Genomic DNA, 25,946 nt, shown 5'->3' with positions numbered 1-25,946 from the left:
GGGAGGGATAAAGTGGAAAATAATAGTGGCCTGGGCAAGGGGCTTGGCAGTGGGGATGTAGAGACGTGGGTGGATTCTGGAGATATATGGAAATACTGACAGAAGTGTGAGAGAAGAAGGAAAGAGGGGAATCAAGGATAACACTGAAGTTATGAGCCTGAAGGACATATGGGATAGTGGAGTTGCCATTTTGCTCAGATTAGTCTGTATATTTCTATTTGTGCTATCAGTTCATTTTATGAAGTATAATTTTTAAAAGGCACTTGTGAAGGGAAATAGATAAGTAAAGGTGGAACTCAAATTCTAATCCTGGGTCTTATACTGACTTGCTTCGTGGCTCTGGGCAAGTTCTTTAACCTCACTGTGCTTGTTTCCATCTGCAAAATGGGGATAATTATTCTTAGCTCACTGCAGTGTTGTGGGGACTCTTTGGTTAAAGTGCATTCACTGTTTAGTATAGCCGTGTAGGCAGTATTAATAATGGCCTATTCATATACCAAGTGGGCAAGGTATTTATTATTCCTTGGAGGGGAGGGATAGCTCAGTGGTTTGAGCATTGGCCTGCTAAACCCAGGGTTGTGAGTTCAATCCTTGAGGGGGCCACTTAGGGATCTGGGGCAAAATCAGTACTTGGTCCTGCTAGTGAAGGCAGGGGGCTGGACTCAATGACCTTTCAAGGTCCCTTCCAGTTCTGAGATAGGTATATCTCCATATATTATATTATATTATTATATTTCCTTAGTGCACAGAGTCCTCTGTGCCATGTATTTATATCTTCTATAAATGGATAGTGACTTTAATGATGTTGAGGAAGAGAGATTCATTTGTGTGTAAAAAGACGACTTTAATTTGAGTTGTCAGAGTCACCTGTACCCATATACACATACCACAGATGCAGAAGTTGGAGTTGATCCATGGCAACCAGATTTCTTTTGAAGGCAAGTTTGTCAATCAGCTGTAAAATGGAATGGTTTCCTAATATGTTAATTTGTTGAAAGCAAACCACAGCACCTCTCACCCCATTTTTAGACATAGGCAGCCCCCAGGGAGCTGCATCTGATGTCACATCCACCTGATGTCACATCACAATCTTGGGGATCTTCCCCTGAAAAAGACATTAAAAACAAAACAAAAGAGAATGTCCCCCTTAGGAGACCCGAAGTCATGATTAGAAATGTATTTCTGAGACTTAGTCGTATCAAAATATACCATGTTAAGAGCATCATTACCCCCACCATATCCTCCACCCACCTTAGAACTCTATTCCTGGGTACTAAGCAATTTAGTGAGCTTTGGCATTGTAACTATACTAGGGTTTAATATTAGGGTGGGAACCAAAGTGCAGTAGCCTGATGTCACAGAGGCAGCAAGGATGCTGTGTGTTTTTCAGTGGCATTCACAGGAGAATGTTTTTCTCTCTCTGGATGAATCATGATGTTTGGGAGCTGCTTTATTTATAATAATTTTTTTCATTTAACTGTGTTGCGAAATATGTGGCCTGCTAATACTGTACACCTGCCACATGTCATTCAGCCACATGTGAACCGTAGGCTGAGGATTGATCTTAAGACTCCTGCTCCCTACTATGATAAAGATCAGGTGTGTTAGTCATACCGATGTGTTCAATCTCTGGCTTGGGATGGGAGCAAGCCATGCCACCCTCGAGGACCTCCTGCCAGCTGATTTGTGAGGATCGGTATTGATGGCAGCATTGAAAGAGAACCTCCATCCAACCCTACCAACGAGATACTGGGTTTCCAGAAAGACCGCCAATACCTGGAGAAAAAAGGTGGACTCAAAACGAAAGACAGGGTGGCAACAACACTAGAGATGCCTGAGACGTGAGGAGGTCTGGGGGAGAAAAATCGCTATTTTGTTTTTAAATTATCTTGCAACAGTGAGATTAAATAGCAGTGGGATGCATGCAAGGGAAATGCCATATGTAAGGTGGCATCTTCTCTTTATTTTGTGCAGAAACTATTTTTATCCCACAAATGTAACCTGTGACATTGCTGGTGCTATTTTTGCTTAGAGGTTAGCATTAAAGGCCTCTAACATTGTACTGTGAATTCCTGAATGTCTGTCCTGGATGTTTGTATGCACCAACTGAAGGGCTGTGAATCTAGCCATAGAGTTAGGGAGGGGGGAAAAATCAAAATGAAAAAAATCAAAATGCCAAAGTTCTTTTTATTTTGCAGTGTTTGAAATTGAGTAATTTTTCATTCTCCCCCCCAAAAAAAAGTTTAATGAATTGTTTTCAATCTTTTTAAATCAAAAATGTTATCAATATGCGTATTGAAATTTTTCATTATCCAAAAACTTGTTTTTTAGTAAACCAAAAATATTGATATCCTTTTTGATATTTTTGATGATAGTTTAGGGGAAAAAACAAAAACAAAAACAAAAAAAAGCCCTAACAATAAAAACACATTCCATTTTCCCTTGTCTCCCAAAATGAAACATTTAATCAACGCTGACAAGTTGGTTTTTGTGAAAAGGCCCACTGAAATCAATGGCAGTAATTCCATGGACTTCTGTGAGGTCAGAAATTCACCCCTCTTTTGGTTGTGTTTGTTTGGAAGGGGATTGGTATTTTTTAACTTCACATTTATTTATTTTTTTATTTTGTTGCATGCAGCCCTATGCGATCTTATGTGGGATGTGTTATAAATATAATTATTAATTTAATCAGCTGGGGTATGGCTCTGAATCTGGCTTCACAATAGGATTTCTCTGTTTTCTGTTGAGCTCCCAAACTACACTTGCTTAGTGATCCCAGTTGAGCACCAAGTAAATAGAAATTCTTAGAAAATAAAAATGTATTCAGGTGTACGTAGAGTAAAAATAATAAAAAGGACAACTAAAATGAATGTCAGTGTTTCAATAATTCATCATCTAAGGTCAGGCTTGACAAAGCCCTAGCTGGGATGATTTAGTTGGGAATTGGTCCTGCTTTGAGCAGGGGGTTGGACTAGATGACCTCCTGAGGTCCCTTCCAACCCTGATATTCTATGATTCTATGAAATGGAAGAGGAAAACTGATGCCAACTAAATTAATAGTGAATGTGTTTAAACACTTAGCACTCTACAGTTTTCTGCTTGTACTACTGACTCATCCTTATTGGCAATTGAATTAGAGTCAGTGCTTTATTTAGAAGGGAAGATAAACATGTCCAAATGAAGTGTGTGGTTTCATCCACTCTTCATTTTCTTGAATATCAGCTGGTTTGGTTACCATGTATTGCCATTGTCCAATAGTTAGGCCAATATTACATATCCTCCTTTTGCATCTTGTATTCCAATAACAGGTGTCTGCAGATTCTAGCTCCTCCATGAACTCCAACACGCCTCTGGTGAGAATAACCACTCGTCTCTCATCAAATGCTGATGCCCCAATGCTGGCAGGTGTCTCAGAGTATGAACTGCCAGAGGATCCAAAATGGGAGTTCCCCAGAGATAAGTAAGTAGGCGATTTCCATTAACACCACTTACAGACATCTGAAAATCACAACATGGTACTTTGAAGAGGTTTTCTTTCCAAATCTCTTCAAGGATTATTTTAGTTGTATGTATTTTCCCTAATACGGTTAAATGAAAATCCCAAATATCTGAACCCCTTTCTAAATGTCAGATTCAGTTCTGTTTTATGAATCCAATATTTATAGTTCTGATTTATTCCAAAGTTTTCAGATGTCCCTCAGAGACATCTAGATAACTGTAGTCCACCCTATAGAAAACTTTAGTAAATCCATATAACTGACTTGTTAGTAGCAAAGGAGTAAATCTTAATTGTGAGTTAGCAATGAGTCAAGAGTTTATACAGTCTGGATCAGTAATAAGTAATATCTCGTTAGCAGTAGTTAAAGTTAATGGGCAATCAGACCCATGGGATTCCTTTCCATTAAATCATGTCTCCTAATCAATTTGGGTAATTAATAAGTAGAAAATGTAGTACAGTGCTAATGGAGATAATAATCAGTTTTGGCCTATCTGGAACTTTGTTTTTTGAATAAAGCTATTCTGGAAAATCTATTCTTAGGAGTGTAATAAAGCTGAGTATATGCAAGATGAGCTGGAGCATAATCTTTACCATAAATATCATCCAGGGTTTAATCTGTATGAGTGAGAACTATGAAATATTAACACAGGTAAAACCAAAAACATAGAGTAAAGTTAGTATTAATTTAAAGAAAATCATTAGGTTTGTTTGAGAAAACGACTTGTTTTTACCATGAACAGTTTCCTTTGTAAGATCAGGCTAACAACTGTTGGATAGAGGAGTTGTAATCATGTATGTTTTGAGAACAGTTATGGAAATTATTTGAATTATGTAGCCAAAACCTGGTGCAATACACAGTAATTGCCACCTGCAATGTTCTGGTCAACAGTGGGGGTCTGTATGCATAATTTTGTCAGCCCTCACCCTGGGGGGATTCACTAAATGCGGAACATTTTAGAGTGCTAAACATTTAAAAACAGTTTTCAGCACAAATATAGGTGGAGCTGGTTTGCAATGAAAGGAGGCTATTTAGAGGCATTTTATTAGGTTGGGGGGCAGCAGGCACACAATGACAGGATTGTTATGCTGGTGCTAGCAGTGCAATAACACATAAATTAATCGTTTTCCAATGCAAATGTTTGTTCTCTGCCAAGACCTTAAATTCAATTATAGTTCTGGATAAAACGCAGAATGACCTCAGCGTAACATACCCTGCCCTTCAGTCTTTGTACCTTTTCAAGCTAGTGTGTACACTAAAAACAGATCCAGAGCATGTTGAGAAATTTTCACTAGTATTATGCTTCAATTAAAAAACAATATTTGAAGAAAGTCCATCAAATTGCCCCATCTGGAAATAGCTTTCCATTGTTTTCCATGTTATATCCAAGGAAATAGGTGAGATTTTTAAATCATTTAGCACTGGTCTAATGTATTCCTGTTCACCACTGTGCTAAAACCCCCTTTTACTTCAGTGGTAACAGATAGAAACCAATGATCAACGCTTTCTTCTGAATATCCCATCCTATATATCTATTAATATAAAATAGATGTTACTTCCAAAAGTGGACACACACAGCTTCAATAGCAATTTTTATGGCCCTGACCGCGTGAAAGTTGGCAACTGTGATTTGGAGCCCATTATTCACACTGAATAGCAGCAGCAAACTCCACAAGTCGTCTCATTGATGCCAGTGGGGCTACTTGTGGAATAAAATATTGCTCCATGTGAGTAAAGAGAGCAGAACATGGCCCTTAAGCATTGATTTTGTAGTTCTGCAGCTTTGGGTAAACACTGATATTGGCACCAAACTCCCTCAAATCTCCTAGTTTGGCAATTGTTTTATTTATTTATTTATCCCCCCCAAATTTGAGAATGAAATTTCTCTGTTACAGTTTAGTGGGTACTGCCTCCCGGGTGTCCTACCCACACTGCATTTTACACATGCTGGTGACCTGGGTACTGAATGTTCTTGGTAAAATCTTTTATGGTAAAAGTATTATGATCAAACATTACTTTCCCCAGCCCCTGCTCCCACTCCTTGGCTGGAGACCAGGGCTGGGAGACTCTCTCATGTGACATCTGGGGCAGGAGAGAGCATACAGCATGGAAATTGTCCCCACAGAGGACACAGCTCTACGTGACATCCCGATCTCTTCCCCTAGAGAGAGGGGCTGAAGGAGTGGGAGCGGGCATCCTACTGCTGATTGGAGAGGGCAGATTGCAGGGGAGCACTTTGGGAAGAGGGAGGTGCTGCTCCTGAGTGCACTTACACCAGTAACTGGCCAGCCAAGGACAGAGGCTGCCTCTGTGTAAGTGGTGCCAGCGCTCACAAGGGAAGAGCAGAGCCAGGGAGAGCCATCAGCACTGGCAGCTCCTGGCAGTGGTTCAAGACTTGGAGGCATTTAGAGAGAAGCTTTCTGTATGCTCTCACAGCTGTTTTACAGAAGCAGCTCCTCCCAACCCCCACTCCCTATGGACTAGCTGCTTGGTCGACATTGGCAGTTTCCCCTTTCCATACCTTCTTGTCTATGTCTTCCTTCCCTTTTCCCATAAGCAGAAAGTTGTCTGGCCCCCTCATTGTCTCCAACCCTGGACCCTTTAGTGGGAGAAATGGGGGTTGTGACCCAGTATGGTGCCTGTGGGGCACTGTCTCTGTGCTGCCTACTCCCTTCAGCTCAAGTTGTCATTAGAGAGAAACTTATTTCTATTGCCTCCAGACAGTGGGTTTATACCACATGAGTCACTGATATTTAAAAGGTCCCCAAAGTGTTGATATCACCCTTTAGCACAAGAATCATTCCAACTCCAAGTTAACAAGTAGAGTAGAGCCCACACACAAATAAACCCTTTCTCATCACCCTGCACTCTGGCTGGAAAAGAAGAAAATGACCATATTATAGTGATGTGAAAAGTTCAGCTGCTGTTGGCCAATCTGAAACATTGCATTTTAGCTGAGCAATTTTTAAGGACTACAGCTTGCAAGCCCTGCAAATCTGACCAACGAGCCATCAGATATAGTTTGTTGTTCTACGTAAAGGGAGATTTCAAAAACTGGTTTAGTAACTGTTCGGGTAGTATTGGATGCTCACTGTGGCGTCACTAAAAAACACATGCTACAGTGTGCATGAAAACTGGTATGCACCAGGAGTCTCATTTGTTCTTTATGATAAATGATTCATGCTATAGCAAGTTGTTGCAAGCTTTTTATATTTTGCTCTGGAATTTCACTGGCTACATCCCTTCACCAGATGCTGTGTGCTAATCCTCTGTTTATACCTCTAGGCTGACACTGGGTAAACCCCTTGGAGAAGGTTGCTTTGGGCAAGTTGTCATGGCAGAAGCAATGGGAATCGACAAGGACAGACCCAAAGAGGCGGTTACTGTGGCAGTGAAGATGCTGAAAGGTAAAGGGAGGGGGGGTGAGGTGGTAATTTTTATCAAGAAAGTTCTTTTGTGGCATCTGAACTCTAGCGTTATAGGGGGTCAGAGTTCACATAGTTGACCTCAGCCTTCAGCAGTTTTCAGTATAAATCAGTGCCTTTGACAGCCTATTTATCTTCAGCAATGTGTATTTACAAGCAAATCAAAGTCTTGTTAGAACTGTTCAGTTTTCTTGTCTGTTGGTTTCATTCATAGGAGAGACAATATATATTTAGATATACCCATCATTTTCCATTTCCAGGTAGACAGGTACATGTTTGTTATAAACTTAGCTATAAGATGAGCTCTCAGAAAAGATGTAACTGTTAATTGCTTGAGAGTCCAGTTCAGGTTTTGCAGTGTCTTGGCAATCTCCCCATATTTTTTGCTTTTTCCTCTAACCATAGAATGTTATTGAAGGGAGTCGGGGGAGGGGGCAGCTGGCCAGCCTGTTTCAAGAGATTGAGACCACTGCTTTTCAGGTCACATGACTTTGTCACATGACATGAATCCTAGAAGCTCACATTTATTCCTAAACCTGTGTCCTTTAGATGATGTCACATGAGCTGACAAATGGCTAACAACCCAAGTTAAACTGGCACGCCAGAAAATGTGAGATGAACTTGTTTTCTCTTGTGCAGATGATGCTACAGAAAAAGACCTATCTGACCTGGTGTCAGAGATGGAGATGATGAAAATGATTGGGAAGCACAAAAATATCATCAATCTTCTTGGAGCATGTACACAGGATGGTGAGTAAAAAGCAGAAAGCTAGCCAGTGCTCTCATTCAAACAGGTCTTGAAGTGTCTCATTTATCATCATTTTTCAATAGTTTTTAAGGAAACAGTCATGCTGTGATGGGATTTGCAGATATTTCTTTAGCTTAGCAGCAATATTTTAACTTCCATATCTGATTATAAACAGGCTTTGCAGCTGTAATGTTAAGAGGGATACTGTATAGTGTGAAACCTTCGTAACTTATCTCTGCTATAGGGAAAAGTGTTTTTTACAGCAGTTTTACACACTTTATTCCAACACTGTCAGTCCTGTTTTAGTGAAACTTTTAATGTGTAATTTGGAAGGGATCACTTTACTCTGTAAATGTTTTACCTCTTTGTTATTACAAGCTAATTTTGAGGTATAAGGGAGTCCAGAACTGTGTAAAGTTGACAGGAAAACTAACTTTTTTTTAAAGCAGTGTTATCTTTTGGGGGTTTTGTGCAATTTTTGTTTTGCAAATGTTTAAATGCAGGAGACAGCATGGTCTGAAAGGAATAAACTCAAGGTTGGGATTTAGGAACTCTGGAGTGCTAATGCTGGCTCCGCCACTGACTTGTGGTGTGGCCTTGGGCAAATCACCTAACAATGTTTCCACCTCTTTTTCCCTATCTTTAAAATGGTACTTGCCAATTTCACAGGGCTGCTGTGAAGCTTTGTTGGTGAATGTATGTGTGTACAGTGCTGTGAAGATGGAAAGCAGTATATAAGATTCTGTTAAAAATCATTTTATCCTTTGTCCCTGTTTCAACTCTCATGCTGTCTGTTCTGTTTATCTAAAGGTCCGTTGTATGTGATAGTTGAATATGCTTCTAAAGGGAATCTGCGGGAGTATCTGCGAGCACGGCGACCCCCTGGAATGGAATATTCATTTGATATCAACAGGGTACCAGAAGAGCAGATGACATTCAAAGACTTAGTATCATGCACATATCAACTGGCAAGGGGCATGGAGTACTTGGCTTCACAGAAAGTAGGTAGAAATAGGCAAATGCTGCACAAACCTTTCTGGGAATATTTGTCTGATGCTTTAAACTAATTCACTTCAATTTTAGTCTGATCCCTTTTGTGTTAACTAGAGAATGTATTTACCAGCAGAAATGTTAATGGAGGCCTTGTTCCAGCAGGTGCATGACTCTATGCACATGGTAAGTCCCATTGATGTCAATGGTACTCGACTCATACTTAAAGTTATGCTCATGTTTAAGTACCTGGCTAAATCAGGGCTGGGGAACATTCCATTTTAAGTAAATACTAGAGAATATTTCCCTGAAATGAACTATTGAATTCATAAGCACAGGCATTCACCTGATTATAAGAGTTATGTTCCTCAGTCAGGGAACAGAAACATGCCATGTCACTTATGTTTCCAATCAAATCTATTAACACAGTTCAAATATCAAATATGCCAAAGAAACGGACTCTGCTTCCAAAATTATTTGGAGAATGTTAAAAACACTACTGAGAAAATCTTAAACTGCTCATGGATATTTGTGAACAGAAGAAGAGGCGAAAAAAACCCTGAATACGTTATTCACTGCAAATTATGCCCTCAACTCTACTTAAAACCAATACTTGTCAACGGAGCAAACTTAGTGAAAGAGCATATTTACCCAGTCCCTAGAGACCTACTTCTGGTAAAAAAAAAAAAAAAAAAAAACCTTCTCAACCTGTAATTTGGATTAAATTCTAATTAGGAAACTCTTAAATAGTACTGTGTAACCAACCCAGCAAATACACCAAATCGCTTTGCTAATACAGGGGAATTAGGAATAAGATGGGTTTTGGTTGAGACCTAGTGCCAGATTGTCGAAGGCTGAGAAGATGATGTGGACACCAGGTCCCTTGCATATCCACCCACAAGGATGTAGCTGTTTGCAACTAAAGAAAAGAGTATGAGCCTCCAGTCCTGCTATGCAGGGAGACGCTGACTTTATTGCATCTCTGTGCATGCACCCTTGTAGAACTGGTCTACATTTGTTTTATCCTTACATTATGAGAGACTAAATGTCCGAGTACAACCTCGAAGACTTGGAAGGCACTCAAGCTACAAGTGTGAAATTTACTAATGGAATACATATGAGTGCAGGACAAGCAAAGCACCCTAGGTGCAGAGACTGATGTAAATCATTAGTGAAGCATCTGAGGCTGGTGTAAATTATTAGTGAAGCACAGATATGACCCATAGCCTTTTGGTGGCGGGTGTCCACTAAAGAAAGCAGGCAACCAGTATGAAAGGAAAAAAATGAACCTCTCGACTGACACATCTTGTGCAAATGGGTACACTCTAGGAGCTCAGACACCAGAATGCTATTGTAGGATACTGCTAGGAAAGCCACCTTTCCCCTCCACCCCACACACACATGCCATTCCACCCTTGAGCTAGTCCCAGTCCTGGAAACACTTGATGAGTGTAGAACTTGACAAAAGGTAAGGCATTGCACAAGGCCAGGAGCAGAGAGAAAACAAAGGGAGTATATAGTAGGATTATGCATTCTGATTCTTCAAAGATCTCACTATTTGTGTTTGTATTTCATTAGCTCTTTTTCCTTCAGAGAGCCATTTGTTGAGCTGCCATAATAAGAGAACCGATCATCTTACAGTGTTTCCACCATCCATGAACTGAGACGACCAGATTCCTTGTTATTTCAAACCAAAAAATGGCTCACTGTGGTATTAAAAAAATCCCATGAAAAATGTAAATGCAAATTTTAATCAATACCCGTAGTATATAGTATTTATGGGTAAAATTTTCAAGAGCATCTAAGCGATTTGGTAGCTCAAGTTGGGTTTTAGGTGTTCACATCCCATTAACCGTTACTGGGACTAAGGTTTCTAAGTGCCTCCATTACTTTTGAAAAATGGGACTTAGGCACTTCTTAAAATTTTACCGTAGATCCCTTGACACCTCTTCTCCAAATCTTCCAGCCACTCAGTGCGTGGTTCTCAGAATGTGTCATTCCATGGACCACAGTTTGAGAATTGTCAGGTTTGGACCAGATCAAAAGGGACATGGAGCAAATCATCACAGCAAGGCAGTCAGTAATGGCAACAATCAAATATGGCTATTTATAATGGCACCATTTTGATGATGGGAGGTATGCAAGAAGCAATGTTGGTGACGGGCTGTTTAGAAAACGAATGGCAAAAAAGGGGCCAGAAGTTGTATTGGCAGAAGGTGTTGGGGCGACTGACACCTGATGTCCCTGATTAGGTTTCCCTAATCTGTGGAGGAAGCATGTGCAGGGAGAGGGCAGGCCTGCCCAGTTTATTCCTTCTGCTGAGGCCTCCTTGGAGTAGATAATTTTGAAGCTTTGCCTCTGGAAACTCTGTTTTGATGGCTGATCGTGTGTGTGTGGGCACAGTTGGGACCTGATGTCCCCTGTCAGGCTTGCTTGTGGAAGAGTAGAAGATGGGCGGGCCAGGCAGAGAGAGAGAATTACCAGGGTAAACTACAGCATATGAAAGCCACTTAAGATATATATACAACCCACCCTCCCACCTCAAAAACCGTGATCTACTGTATGGTACCTTAACCAATGGTTTGGCTGAGGACATCCATGTAAGGAGGGATGTCCAAAGCTAGAATAAAGAGATCATCCAAAAATAACCAAAATAAAAAGATAAGAGAAAGAGGAGGGATTGAACTCCAGGAGAAGTAGGATATCCTGGCGAGAAATCCAAATGGAATTTTTCTCAACATGTCTCTGCTGCTACCTTGTATTACACATGACAGAGCTGCTTAAACATAACAGTGGTATCAATCCACAACAAAGACTTCCTTTCAGTGCTGGGAAAGGTCAATTGTAAATTTTCAGGGGGGAGCTTAGACGAAGTTATGAGGAGGTAACTTTTAATCTTCAACATGGGGGCCTTCCCAAAAGCAAAACTTCCTCCCCAAATTGTATTTTACAAATTAAACTATTTTAATCCAGTTGATCAAGTAAATGCACACATCTCAGACACACAAACACACACACACAGCATTTGACAGCCTCAGTTTTTTATGTTGCATGGTATGTGTTTTTTTATTATTATTTTAACAACTTTTATGTAAAAAATGGTTGCACTTATTGACTAAAAGGTGTTTAGACAATTGTTTGACTATACTCGTGGGTCGATTTTAAAAATGTTCAAGAGATGAAATAACCGAACTTAGTCAAATCTACCCTCCTTCCAGGAAGCAATTCTTAGCTCTCAGCATGTTCACCTTACACAGAAGGTGTGCTGCAAAGGTACACATTTCAGCCAGCAGTATTTATAGTATGATTTTACAAATTACAAATTTATTTACACATAATTAAAATCCAACCGAGCAGTTTGTAACAGTCCTTTACCTTGTTGTTTTGTTATGTACTTTTCTTATCTGTGTTTTGGATAGTACATTCCAAACCAATTGGGCATAGAGGTACATCCCAACCTGTGCTAGGTCACACCATTCACACGTCTTGGCTTTGAAGGGCTTTCTATTTTCTAATGCCAAAGCTGACTTCAGCCTTGCAAAGTGTTGTGGGATAGTTGACATGGGTGAACAGAATTATGGGGAGAGCTTCATATATTCAGTTAACGTAACTTCACAACACTTACATATAACATATATCTCATTAATACCGTGCATATAATACCCATTAATGTGGTGTACACTATGCCTGACATAAATGCATAGGCTAACACACTGATCCAATGTGTCAAGTTGAAGCTGTGTCAATCCAGTGTAATATGAAAGAGCCAAAATAATTAAACACTCATTAACAGAGTTTATATTTAAAAAGCTGGAAGACCTATACCTGTAACTGGCTCTGATATAATGTGATGGGTGAATCACAGAAGGTTTGATTCAGTTAAGGTAATCATCCAAGTCTTTGGATATGGCAAAATTGAGCTGAAAATCTTATAAAAAAACTGGCTTTTCAAAAAGATTTCTGGAGCAATTCTTCAAACTGGATACACTGAAAAAATAGACATTAAAATTATACTCCATGTCCTTTTTGATTATAGTATAGTAATTATCATATGCTGAATTCACCTTCTGCTTCAAGAAAATCTTAAGGGAAAATGAAGTCATATATTGAAGCAATTTCATTTTTCTTTTTTCTTTTTCAGTGCATTCATCGAGATTTAGCAGCAAGAAATGTTTTGGTAACTGAAAATAATGTGATGAAAATAGCAGACTTTGGTTTGGCCAGAGACATCAACAATATAGATTATTATAAAAAGACTACTAATGTAAGTGGATTGCAGTCTTATCTCTGGAACCAGTATTTCTTTCATTAAAGTAGCGTGATTATAATCCTAATGGACTTCTTGTACACCAGCCTAACTTTTAATCACAGAAAATAAAATAGTTATCAAAGGCATAAGCATCTCTAACCACTTTTACTAAGCGATGAATGTTATCTGTTTACACAACCTGAGAGAATATATATTACATGATTAATTATGAATGATAAAATTCATTTTTATAGGGCTTTTTATAGGGCCTGATCCAAAGTCCATGGAATCAATGGAAAGATTCCCATTGTCCTTAATGGGCTTTAGCTCAGGGCCTCTGAAAACTTTTAGTAAACAGTAAAATGTTTCCTTTTCTGGTACCTGAATAGTGTACATTACTGTACATATTTTTGGTTGCATTGCATTCAGGTTTGTAAACATTTTACTGTGGTGGTAGCAAAGTGGGATTGGAGTCAGGAGAATGGGTTTAATTGCCCACTCTGCTACAGATCTGCGGTGTGATCTTGCAAGGCAGTTGGGTCAAAAAAGTGGTCACTGATTTGGGATACCTAATTTAAGATACCTTGCGCCTAGTTTTCAGAGGCCCTGAGCAACCACAATTCCATTTGAAGTCAATGGGAGCTTTGCAAAGTGCTTTGAGATCCTCTGATTCAAGTTGCTATATTAGTGCAAAATATTTATATAATGTATTACGTTAAATTGTTAATTCATAAAAATAAGTTTCTAAGCTACCATCCATTGCCCTTTTAAGGGTGACACTGGGCTTTGTGTGGGCAACTCCATGCTCTTTGTCATGGAGGGAATAGAATCCACCATCAATCTTGGGGCAAGACATAGCCCCTCTGCAGACTTGTCATTGGAAATGCCAAGTCTCTAGCCCTCTGCAGCTCCACTGTGCTCACCATGCTTGGGTTTGGGCCACTGGAGCAGGATAAATGTGAATCCAGTAGCCCTAACCTCACCTGCCAACTAGTCCCTCTGTGCTGGTTTACTGGTTAAAGATTTGCTGAAATTCATCTGTTTGCAGAGGGTCCCAGGTGCAAGGCCCTCCCATATGAGGCTATTGACTCTCTCCACCTCTTCCTCCCACTGACAGGCAATGTGGGGGATACGTGGCATGTAAGGGTTCTTTCTGTGGATCCTCTATGTCTTAGCTAATTTTGTCTGAAAAGTTTACATCTATTTATATGAACCCGGGGTCTGGAGAATATCGGTCTTTGTTTTCTCGGAGAATACCGAGGTAAATTATGTGTTGTTTTGTTTTGTCATGCCATTAACCTTTGCTTTTTTATAGTACAGTATTGAATATTTTAGAAATCCCATTGCTGAATTTGCCTTGTGAATAACTACAATTTTAATTCAGTGTTTCTTATTTCTCACCCACCTTCCCCTCATGTTTCCAGGGCCGGCTGCCGGTAAAGTGGATGGCTCCAGAAGCCCTGTTTGACAGAGTTTACACACATCAAAGTGATGTGTAAGTAACTTTATTTTCTTTAGCCTTTTTTTATTTTATTTTTTAGTTACAGTTTTGGGAATCTTTATATCTTTTCCTGCTTTCCTTAAATCTTAACTGCTTGCTTTCTCTGTTTTACACATTAATAGAAGGCGCAGGAGTCGCCCTTAGAAAGTGAGGATTTTATGGTAGACTGCTAACCAATGCTCTGTTACTAATCTGCCTGGCTTCAAAGCACATGAAAGGTGGAGAATGCTAACCTCCTTCTGTCAGTGCGGAAGTTTTCCCCCCTTGAACTTACTTACGGATCTGCAGCTACAAAGCATGTATCTAATTTGCTTGGCTTTGGGAATATTCGGAACTTCCTTCTATTTTTTTTTTTTTTTTTTTTTTTTAAGGAAATAATCCTGAAATTTTCACTTGTTGAAATTTGTGCTAAAAATGGCTTTGATTTAGGTAAAACATACAGTGGGCTTACTTGAAAAGTTCATTCTGCTTTAGAGGTATTACTGCTTCCAAAAGCATTCCCTATTTTAAGTATGGGGAATAATTGGAATCAATAATACCTCTAAAACTGGAACAAACTTTTTAAGTTTCCCCACTGTATCTAGCTGACATAACCTCTTGGGATTTGCTCTACTTTCTATGAAAGTTTTCTAGGATAATCGTAGCACTCCTTATAATTCTGAGATTACAATTTGAAACAAAATAAACTCTTCTATGGTGTACATATTTACTGTTTTCCAGTTTCTTTGTTTCCTATACTTTGTTTGATTTAAGCCGAAGAACTCGCTTTTTCTGTCACTTTGGGTCTCAGAATCACAGCGCTAATTGACACTACTCATAAAGATTTAAACATTGCTTTTGTTGCATAGTCTTTATACAGTGCTGCTGGAAATTGCACATTTCTTTATTTTTATATGAAGAGCTATTAACCCCAAAGGGCTTGATGCTGCACAGCACAGACATGAGGAATTGAGCATATAAGCACAAAGTTTGAAAAAAAGAAAAGAAAAGGGCAGGACGGGAGGAGTCTGATCTTGCACTAATCAGAGCACTTGCACTTGTACTTACACAGAAGTGCAACAACCATATGCACCTATGAGGAACTGAAGGATTAAGACCAAGAGCCAAGATTTTCAAACATAGCTAGTGATTTTTGGGTGCCTTGACTTTTGAGGCATCTGATCTGCAGAAAGCGCTGAGCACCCACCCTGTGAAAATTAGGCCACCTTTAATGTGTGGCAGGCTGGGCTCCCAAAATGGCTTGTCAATTTTGAATAACCTAGTCACTGTGTACTCATTTAAAAAATGTTCATAATGTATTATGTACGTTTGGTTTTCACACATTTTTTTCATTATTTGTAAACAACACCATTAACACAAGTTCGTGGTAGCTGATTTAATTTTTTTTTGAGAGAGTTTATATTTAAAATAGAATTAAATTTTAGCAACTTTTTTTGAGCAAACTTGCAATAAAAGTTGCCATATGTCTACATATAGTCCTTACCTTGACAAATATATTTTATCTGTGTATATTTTTAGTAGTCTTAAAGTTTGCCAAGGTTCTGGGACCCTAAAAGCCCAGCTCCATAGCTCTTCGGGGTTTCCTGCCTGGTTTCCTACAAAGATTGGCCAAAAGTGACCCATTCTTGTGGAACATTTTGTTTTTAATGAATTGGCATTTTCTGACTGAGAAATGTTCTGTCATAACATTTCCAACCTGCTCTACCATATATGTATTCTATAAATAATTATACTATAAATTACAATTTCAGTTTTATTTACAATAGCCCTGGAAACTGACAACTTGGGAGTTTGGAGAACATCGAACAGAGGCCTCAATTCAAGGAAACATTTAAGAATGTGCTTAAGACAATCCCTATTGAGCAAAGCCCTTATGCACACGATTAACTCTAAACATGTGCTTACGTCCCATTCAAATCAGCAGATGCATAAAGTGGCAAATGCATAAAGTTAATTTCATGCTTAGCTATTTTTCTGAATAAGGATGGACTGCTGAATTGTGGCCAAATTTAGGACCAGATTCTGCCATTGTTTCCCACATTGAGTAGTTCCTTATTTGATGAATCATCTCAGTGAAATGGGAAGTATTCGAGGAATCAGGTTCTACGGAGTAAGGCTGGTGGAATCTGGCCCTTAAACACAGAATTGCTGCAGAAAGTAACAAGGAATCACTGTTCTCTGTCTCTTTCAGGGATATGCCTATGCTTTTATAGGTAAGATGGATTTAATTATTCACTGTTCCCTTTTATTCTGTAGTTGGTCATTTGGTGTGTTGATGTGGGAGATCTTCACTTTGGGAGGTTCACCCTATCCAGGAATTCCAGTGGAGGAACTTTTTAAGCTGCTTAAAGAAGGGCACAGAATGGATAAGCCTGCCAACTGCACCAATGAACTGTAAGGACCATTATTATAATTAATACAACACGAGCATAGTCACACAGCTAATACTGATTTGAAGCCCATGCAGAATCTAATATTTTCTAACCTACTTACCTATATAAATGGTAGCATTGTGTATAAAAAAGAAATTGTTTGAATATGTTTCCTGGAAATGTCTAATACAGAATAGACATTGACTCACTTAACTTTGATACTGTTGAAAAACAATTAAAACAAAAAATCTCAACGAGTCAATCTTTGGTATGTATGTGTGGTATACTCAGTCCAAATCTATTGGCAAACCATTATCTGCATTTGGTGACAGAGGTATGAATATGACCCTTGACTGTCTTTGCTACACATTTCCCCCTATTTTGTTCTCTCCACCCTCAAGATCCTTTGTAGTATCCATCATTCCTCCAGCCAAAGAGGAGGAGGTGCATGAGTCTGTTTGCACCACTTATTAATCACCTGGCAGGATAGAACACTACAAGCCACTTTTCCTGTTGTCAAGAACCCAGTGGGCCACTAGGAGGTACACCTACCCTTTGGCCTCCTAGGAAGCCAGAGGCTTGTGGGAGTGCACCGCATAGACACAAGGTCACCCCGTGGCCCCTCAAAATATTTTATTCAGATGAAAGATATCAGAATGCAAAGTTAATGGTACATACCTGCACCATAGCACTTTAGCTCCCCAGTCTAGGCAAAGCCAAGCATTGAATTAACTAGTTCTGGCTGTGTTTTTGTGTATCTGCAGAATGCTGTACAAATGTCCTATATCTGTTAGGGTGCAGTACAAAGTGCAGAGCGGTTTGTAAAGTATAAAGTTCTATAATAATTTAACATGCTTGGTCCAGTCTGGATATGAAATAGACCAGATTTTCAGAAGTGCTGAGCACCTGCAATTCCATTGGCTTCAGCTGGTGATGTGGGTGCTCCTCGCCTGTGAAAGTGGGGCTGTATATGTCAAATGAATTGTCAGGCCTATGACCAAAATCCATACATGTCATGGCAAATGTTATGCTCTGCTTGCATGCTGTTTTGTTGAACCGAGTAGATCTGCCCTCCAAGCTATACCCCGGGTAATGTCCAAAGGTAGGACATAAAAGGCATTAAATCAGTGGTCCACAAACTGTGGGGCGTCCCCCGCCCAGGGGGACACGGAGGAACATTCAAGGAGACGTGGCTGGGGCCCGGGCCAACCCCCAGGCCCGGGAGGGGGAGCTCCACCTGTCTCCGCTCCTGGCACTGACTGCTGGCCCAAGGCCCCAGCTGCTGATCCCACGCCCGGAGCTCCGCTCCCGGCCCCCTCACAGCTGTGGCCCCAGCCTCAGCCCCCCTTACCCTTGTCGGAGTCCCCTCCCCCCCCAGAACCGTGGCCCCGCTCCTGGCCTTAGCTTGGGGGGAGAGCACAGACAGGGGTAAGGGAGGGGGCGCAAGGTAAAAAGTTGGGGCACCACTGCATTAAATTGTACTTCTAGTAGAAGAGAGCAATAATTACCATTCACAGAGACTAAAGTCCCTAATTCAGCATAGTACTTAACCATGCGTTCAACTTTAAGCATGAGATTTAGTTCCATTGAAACTGATGGAATTTAAGTGCTTCCCTGAATCTGGGCCTAAATGCTGTGATCTAGATGCTGGGTTTTCACAGTTATTTGCAGTGGAATAAAACTAGAAATGCAAGCTCATCGCTAAGCCCTAATTTAACAGAAGTGAAGTATTGTACAATGACCACATTGGGATCCATGACCAGTGCTCCTAGGCACTGCAGTAATACAAATAATAATAATTGTGGATTAAATGGACAGGCAACGAGGATGTATAAGGTTAATTAACCCAGTGAAATATTTATACAGCTATATGATGATGAGAGATTGCTGGCATGCAGTGCCTTCGCAGAGACCAACTTTTAAGCAGTTGGTAGAAGATTTGGATCGAATTCTCACTCTCACAACTAATGAGGTAAGTAAAGTGTATTCATGTCTTAACCAGCAGATCAGAACATAAGGTTCACAAGATAAATGTAATGTATTAAAATATGAAACTCTGCTCTATTTCTATTATTATTCTATTTATCAGTTTTCCACTGGGGTCTCACACAGTTAAACTATATGGCTTAATGAAATCATGGTTTTTCTTTTAGAGGTTTTGATTTATGTAACAAAACAGACAGACAGACACACACACACACACATATTAAAGCGTTTTCACTTGTCTCTCTGCATATCTCATAATATTTTCGGCATATCATCCAGGAAAAATATGTGTGTGGGGGGGGTGGGATATTTATATTTCAATATTACAGTTTTCTGTGAGGGAGAGATTTAGAGTTTATGCTATTCTGACTTTATTAACTTAGTTTGATTCTCAGTTATAGTAATTAGGTCAGAGAAAGCAGCCGAGGTAAATGGCAGATTTCAAATGATCTGTCTAGGAGTTAATTTGGATCATTGAAATAGTTCTGCTGGGAAAACAAGAACCCAGAGGGGAATATGGAGAAACCATCCAATTCTACAAGGGCAACAGCTAGCACCATTCCTGTTAGCAATATACATGATGCTATTTTATTCTTAAAATCTTATTTTCAGAGGTCTGAAAATCTATTATTTGTAGCAAGCAATGCATTAAGATATACAGATAGGGATCATTTCAGTTCTTTTACCACTGAAAAGCTACCAAAAAGTTTGGTGGTTTGGTTTGGATAAATGCTGCATCCCCAAGAGGAAGAGGGGGCTTAAAGCCGTCTTTGCACCCTCCCGATTCTGTGCTGCTCTAGGGGCCACAGAGCCTACAGGGGCCTATTTGCCTGCTAACCTATGGGCTGCTGTGCTACCCATAATCTCCACAATGCTGTGGCTATGTCCCTCTACCCTCCCTCCCCTGCACACCACCTGCACTGGGGCTTGCCAAGGGGTCTTTGGGAGCAATCTTATCACTGTATTCCACCAGGCCAGCTCCAGTAATCCTCCTCAAGCTTGATATGAGGCTTTTAGGTCCCTTTACACCACTTTGGATTTTCTATGTGGTGTAAAAAGGCTGGAGGGGGGGGTGAAGATCTCAGCCCAGATGATTAACTGAATTATGTGAAACTCTTGGATCTGCGAACTGGACTAGAAATCTCATGAGAATGCGCGCACACTCTCTCTCATGTTCTAGTACTTCGTGCTTCCATTTGTGTTAGAAATTTCTAGACCATTCTGGTGCCCTAGAGCTGTTTCCCTAACATACATGTGTGTCCTGTCTTCAGACAGCCACAAAGGCCAGTTTAAAAACATTTGCTTGTGAAATATGAAGTTATCTTAGATCAAAACAGCAGTCTAGGAACCATTTTGTTGCCTGCTATGTGTGTGTGTGTTTTAAAACCTCCATTGTTGCTCTCATTTTAAAGCTACAACCATAAAGTCCTGACACTTTAAGATATGATTTTGAAAAATAATTTTAATCAAATAATTAAATGAAAGTATCCACTGCAGTATAAAATACTGACTGATAAGATTTGTCTCGTCAGCATGATCATAACTTGTGGTTTAGCAAATGAAGAGATAGCATTAAATGAATACAGCTGCCTTTCAGAAGTTGAAACAGAAGGAACTTTTCAAGGGAAAAAATAACTTTATTCTCCTGCCAAAATTGCCGTTTCTAGTAAAAGTTGCTTAACTCGAACCTTGGATTAAACTGAAATTATTTCTTTTTTGCTATTCTGGTTTGGTCATGGCTACTTTAGGACAGTGGTTGTGAACCTTTCCAGACTACTGTACCCCTTTCAGGAGTCTGATTTGTCTTGCGTACCCCCAAGTTTCACCTCACTTAAAAACTACTTGTTTACAAAAATGTCACAGCACACTAATACTGAAAATACTGGCTTTCTCATTTTGTCTGTATGAAATTTTAGTTTGTACTGACTTTGCTTGTGCTTTAAGTAGCCTGTTGTAAAACTAAGCAAATATCTAGATGATCTGATGGTACCCCCTGAAAACCTCTGCATACCCCCAACGGTACACAGAACCACTGCTCTAGGAGGCAAGAAAAAAGAAAAAAAAAGTGGCAGAATATTTAGTGTAGAGAACCCAAATTCAATGAATATGATTTTGTTATTTTTCATTTCGATTCTCATAAGTATGCCAGTGCAGTACATGTTTAAGTCTAAATTTAAAACCAGATAGTCAAACTGACCAAAGGAATATAAAAATGGAAGTAGCTTTTTCTCCAAATCATTACCATATGCTTAAGAAAAATGGTTCTATTTAGGATGAAAATTTCATTTTTATCATGATAAGCAAAAAGTCCTCTTCTGATGTGGTGAGCGTGTTTATTTCTACTGATGCGGTTAATGCTCATGTTGTTGGAAATGACACGTCTGCCTTAGACTGACTGACTTTTTTTCTTCCTTTCTTTCTCTTTCTCTCTCTCTCTCTCTCTGATGTATAGGCAACAGTCAATTTTGAATGTAGCTGATCTTTCTTAGCATAGAATTGCCTGAACTTTTTTTGTCTGTGAAATATACATACTGCTTGACAAAGCCAAATCATGTGGCAATGTGCTTTTGTCATTTATATAAATAATATTATTTCTTTCTTCCATTACAGGAATATCTGGACCTCAGTGGACCTCTTGAACAGTATTCACCCAGTTATCCCGACACTAGGAGTTCGTGTTCTTCAGGTGATGACTCTGTTTTTTCTCCTGATCCAATGCCTTATGAACCCTGTCTTCCCAAGTACCAGCACATAAATGGTAGTGTTAAAACATGAAAGGAAAGCATTCTTATCCCTCAGAGGAATAAAGAAACAAGAATGCCAACCTACCTACCACAAGTAAAGAGCTCTTTTCTCCAGGACCCTAATGTTTCTGTTTGTACATATGAAATATAAGAAGAAGAAAAAATATCTTGGAGGAAGATGGTCAGAACATGTGTAAAGAATTATATAGTTTGGAACTCTTAAGCAATTCCAAAAGAAGGAGAATGTTTATGGGTCATGTATGGACGTACCTCACATGTCAATTTTCTGGCTCACCGCAAGCTGCAATGGACTTTGTACCATGGACCAGTTGGACTTAAGGCAAATTCTGGGTCTGCCTTTTTTGTTTATTTTGTAATATTTGGAGAAAATATATGTTGGCACACACTTACAGAGCACAAATGCAGTATATAGGTGCTGGATGTATGTAAATATATTCAAAATATGTATAAATATATATTATATATTTACAATGAATTATTTTTTGTATTGATTTAAAAATGGATGTTCCAATCCACCTAGCAAATTAGTTTTTTTTTTTAACAGCTATTTGCTAAATGCTGTTCTTACACAGAATTTCTTAATTTTCACCATTCAAAGGTGGGAAATACTTTGCTTTCAGGGAAAATGGTATATCGTTAATTTATTAACTAATTGGTAATGTACAAAACAATTAATCGTTTATAGGGTTGTTTTTTGTAATTTAAATGGCATTTCTAAGCAGGCAGCACAGAGATCTAGTTGATATATTGCTCAGACTTTAGTAGTTGTCAGATCTTTAAGAAAAGAAATATTTACAGTATATAACTAATTGGGGGAGAATTACGCTTTTGATTTATTTGTGTTTTAAACTTCAGTGCCAGATGATTGTTCTTATCAATATCAAAATTCCCCTATTTAAAAAAAATAATCCTTTAATAAGAAGGTATTCTGTTTTCTGTATGTCTGGTTTTGTAGCTATCACTAAAGCATGTGTGACACTTGAACAATATTTTCTAAGGCCAAAATAACACAATCATTCTATGGAGAAAAAAAGGAGTCTTTAATGGGTTCCTAAAGTAAGGAAAGACATTAACTTGTCTATAACCATAGCAGAATGTACTGCTCTAAAAAGAGCTGAGTTTCCACTCTGCGTTGCTCATGCATCAAATTAACTAGTATTGTCTTCATTGACTTGATAATGGGTTCCAGATCTTCTGGCCTGATAGTAGCCTTTCAGGCTGTTCCTATATTGTAACATAAGTTAAAAAGAGAGAGGTTTTTATAATGACAATTTGCCATAGGAATACTACCATCTTTTTAAGGGATTAGTTCATGCTGGCTCCAGTATATTTTTCCAAACTATTCCTTAATATCAGGCATAGCGCTGGTGTCAGACAAAATATTACTGCATTTCTTTCATTTATATATTTTTTTAAGTATTGTGTTTTTACTTTCAAAACACCCATTCACACTGATATAGCCATGCAATACAAATGCAAATTACACTGATTTACTTATTAAAAATTTGGGGGGAAAGTATTAACATCTGTTAACTTTTGTACTGACAATAAAATGTTTCTACAGATATTAATGTTAACATTACAAAATAAATGTCATGCAGCTTATTTTTTTAATCCTGTGTGTCTTACAAAATGGTTTCCTGTACTTAAAATGACGGGGCATATCAAGTAATTCTTCTTATTGGCTTTACATTAGATCTCATTCTAGCAAAACATTCTTTTAGTGCAGGGGTTTGTACACAGTCTTTCACACATGTAAGCATGAGTCACTTTACTCACCCGAGTAAAGATATACAGGCTTTGGTGTTTGCAGAATATTAGTTTGAGCTGAAAATGTGTGATTTGCCCAGGTAACAAATGGATGCCAAGAAAAATTTGGTTTCTGAAAATATCTTTCTCTGTTTGTTCCAGCTAGCTTATATCCATTGCTAGTAAGCATTTATATTAATATTTGAATGGTACTATCCTTTGTGTAAAAGGTTGTTGCGAAAGGAAAAGAAATTGCCGCAAGTCTTTCATTTTTGCCCTACATTCCTGCTTTGATACCTTATGCAAAATTTTAGAAATAATCGGAGCTTCTTTCTAACAAACATAGCAGATGGAAAGAAGGTCTGTCTAAATTAGAATTTTGAATTATTTCCATGGCAAATTATTTCCCCCCTTTATTAGTTAGACTTTTAAATGCTACCTATCAACCCTAGATTCATATACAAAGCATAAGAGCTAAACAGGTTCTGATGCTTCAATTTAATAAGAGAGGTTTTTGTGCGCTAGGATGGGGAGTTTGCCATAGATGCTGTTTTTTCATAGCCTTTTAAACATTAACTTGCTTTGTGATATGTGTATATGTGTAAACCTTCAAACATTTGTTTTGTATTGCACTAGCACCTAGATGCCTCAGTCTTATTGTGCTAGGTACTAGGTATAACCAATAGACGTTCAGTGCCCTAAAGAGCTATTTAGATCCATCAGGCATCCATCGCCATCCACTGCTATGCTTGCTCCAGACCCAAAGAATTCATAAAACGTCCAGTAAATATCCAGTTGTGGCACCTCAGTTCTGTTTTGGAGAGGGTCTTCTTAGGGGCTATGAGAAGAATCTGCTTTTTTTTTTTAAAGACTCTTCCCCACTTTCAGGCCATCTTTGAAATTAAACCATTCATCGACTCATAGAAATTGAATGGAAAAGATCTATTAGGTCATCTAAACTAGTGCCGGTCAGTACAGGATTGTTTCCTATGGCATATTTGCTGCTGCTTTGTTCATTCTTGCTTAAAATGTCCCAAGGATTTAGGCTTCCACCTCTTACTGTGGGAAATTTTCTACAGTTTCATAAATCTCACTGTGAGGACTTTTCCCGATGTATGGAATACATTTTTCCCTTTACCTAATTTCATGCCATGACTTCTAATTACATTCCTTTGTTTTACCCTATTTCTTCTCCATCCCTTGGAGGTAATTACTGCCCTTGGAGGCAGACATTTCTGAAACAGAATGCAGCAGCGCAGAAACAATGCGCAACTCCTACATAAGAGGTGAAGAATAGCATATCAAGTTGGAATTGCAGGGGCAGTTTAGGCAGGTAGAATATAAATATTCAAGTTTGAATTTGGCCAGGACACAAGGGCGGCAAGCACCTTTTAATCTTGAAAAAATTGCCACGGCTCTTTCATGAGCAGGTCAGAAATTTGGTTTTACATCTCACCTGAAACATGGGACCACCACCACTACAATGTCTCCTCACAATAGACTAGAGCATGACTCAAGAAGTGACTCGGATGGAAAAGTTTCATGTACTGAATATCCATCACCACTTGCTGTAGCACCTAATTGTTTCTAGGTTGTCTCCCATTCAAATACTGATTTAGCCCAACCCTGCTTAGCATGCGAGAAGACAGGATTTTGGCACAGGATAATACAGCTGCAGTCTATAAGGAGGTTTCATTCACTTGTTTTCATTTTTACCTCATCTTGTTTTTGCCTCACATCCTTTGTTAGGATGTTACACTTCATACTGGACAGAACATAATTTATGACACTGAATACTCAAAATTATGAATGAAGGTCAAAGATGGGAAAAAGCTTGGTTTCTTGTTCTTTAAAATAATATGAGCACTTGTTCTGGAGATCTTATGGGTTCTAGCATCCATACTTCAGAAAGAAATTTGAAAAAATAGGAAATATTTCAGAAAAGAGCCACAGGAATGATTAAAGTACTGGAGAACATGATCTATAATGGAAGAGGCTTAAGAACCTCAAGACGGTTAGTTTATACAAGAGAAGGTTAAGAGATGACTTGATTGTGGTCTACTATTACCTATCAGTTGCTCAAGTAATTGCAAGTGAATATCAAGCATCTCATCAAATGGGCAGCTTTATTGCAAAATTTTGTTTTTTGCAATAACGTATTGAAACTGTTGAAAAAACTTACTGAGTCACAAATCTCTGGGGGAGAAGTTCCAGGAACTTTCTTGGTGTTGGTTTTTCTGGTTTTTGTTTTGTTTTTTGTTTTTGCTTTGTTTTATGAAGTGTGTATGGAAACTTAAAAAAAAAAATCTAGACACAAATGTAAAACTGATTAGGTTACTAGTATCAGAAGAAAAAATAGTAACCAACATTTTTAATATAAAGCAACTTCTTATAAAATGGAAGATATATAACTCTAATGAGCTGATTGCTATGAATACTTATTTTTATATGGAAAATATAATTCTTCATGAAATAAATTTGTTCTCCTAAAAATATGACATGCAGTTACAGCTAACAATTCACATTAAGAAGGTTAGTTGTTAACCCTGCCTCGCCTATAAATGTGGATACAGAGCATTGGTTATGAGTTTTCATAATAGTCATATCTGGAAATGAAATGCAGGTTAAGAAGTCAATTGATTTTGTTTGTGGAGAAAGTGAGCT

At 38.8% G+C, this 25,946-nt stretch overlaps 1 protein-coding gene across 4 annotated transcripts in view; it reads left to right on the top strand.

Moving 5' to 3' along the window:
• The window catches only part of FGFR2 (fibroblast growth factor receptor 2), a 99,428-nt gene extending 76,281 nt beyond the window's left edge, over positions 1-23,147 (top strand). For all 4 annotated transcript variants that reach the window (XM_029911348.1, XM_029911347.1, XM_024216981.2 and 1 more), the window contains exons 10-18: positions 3,309-3,460; positions 6,783-6,904; positions 7,562-7,672; positions 8,481-8,671; positions 12,802-12,924; positions 14,334-14,404; positions 16,667-16,804; positions 18,649-18,754; positions 21,379-23,147. In XM_029911348.1, coding sequence (XP_029767208.1) covers positions 3,309-3,460; positions 6,783-6,904; positions 7,562-7,672; positions 8,481-8,671; positions 12,802-12,924; positions 14,334-14,404; positions 16,667-16,804; positions 18,649-18,754; positions 21,379-21,543 — 1,179 coding nt within the window. In that variant the 3' untranslated portion in view covers positions 21,544-23,147. The remainder of the gene's footprint in view (positions 1-3,308; positions 3,461-6,782; positions 6,905-7,561; positions 7,673-8,480; positions 8,672-12,801; positions 12,925-14,333; positions 14,405-16,666; positions 16,805-18,648; positions 18,755-21,378) is intronic.
• The last annotated feature ends 2,799 nt before the right edge of the window (positions 23,148-25,946 follow it).

The sequence above is a fragment of the Terrapene carolina genome, unplaced genomic scaffold, assembly GCF_002925995.2.
Source record: "Terrapene carolina triunguis isolate 2854851 unplaced genomic scaffold, T_m_triunguis-2.0 Scaffold95, whole genome shotgun sequence".
Taxonomy (NCBI): domain Eukaryota; kingdom Metazoa; phylum Chordata; order Testudines; family Emydidae; genus Terrapene; species Terrapene triunguis.
Note: the sequence above shows the minus strand (reverse complement) of the source record. Positions and strands in the feature narration are given on the sequence as shown.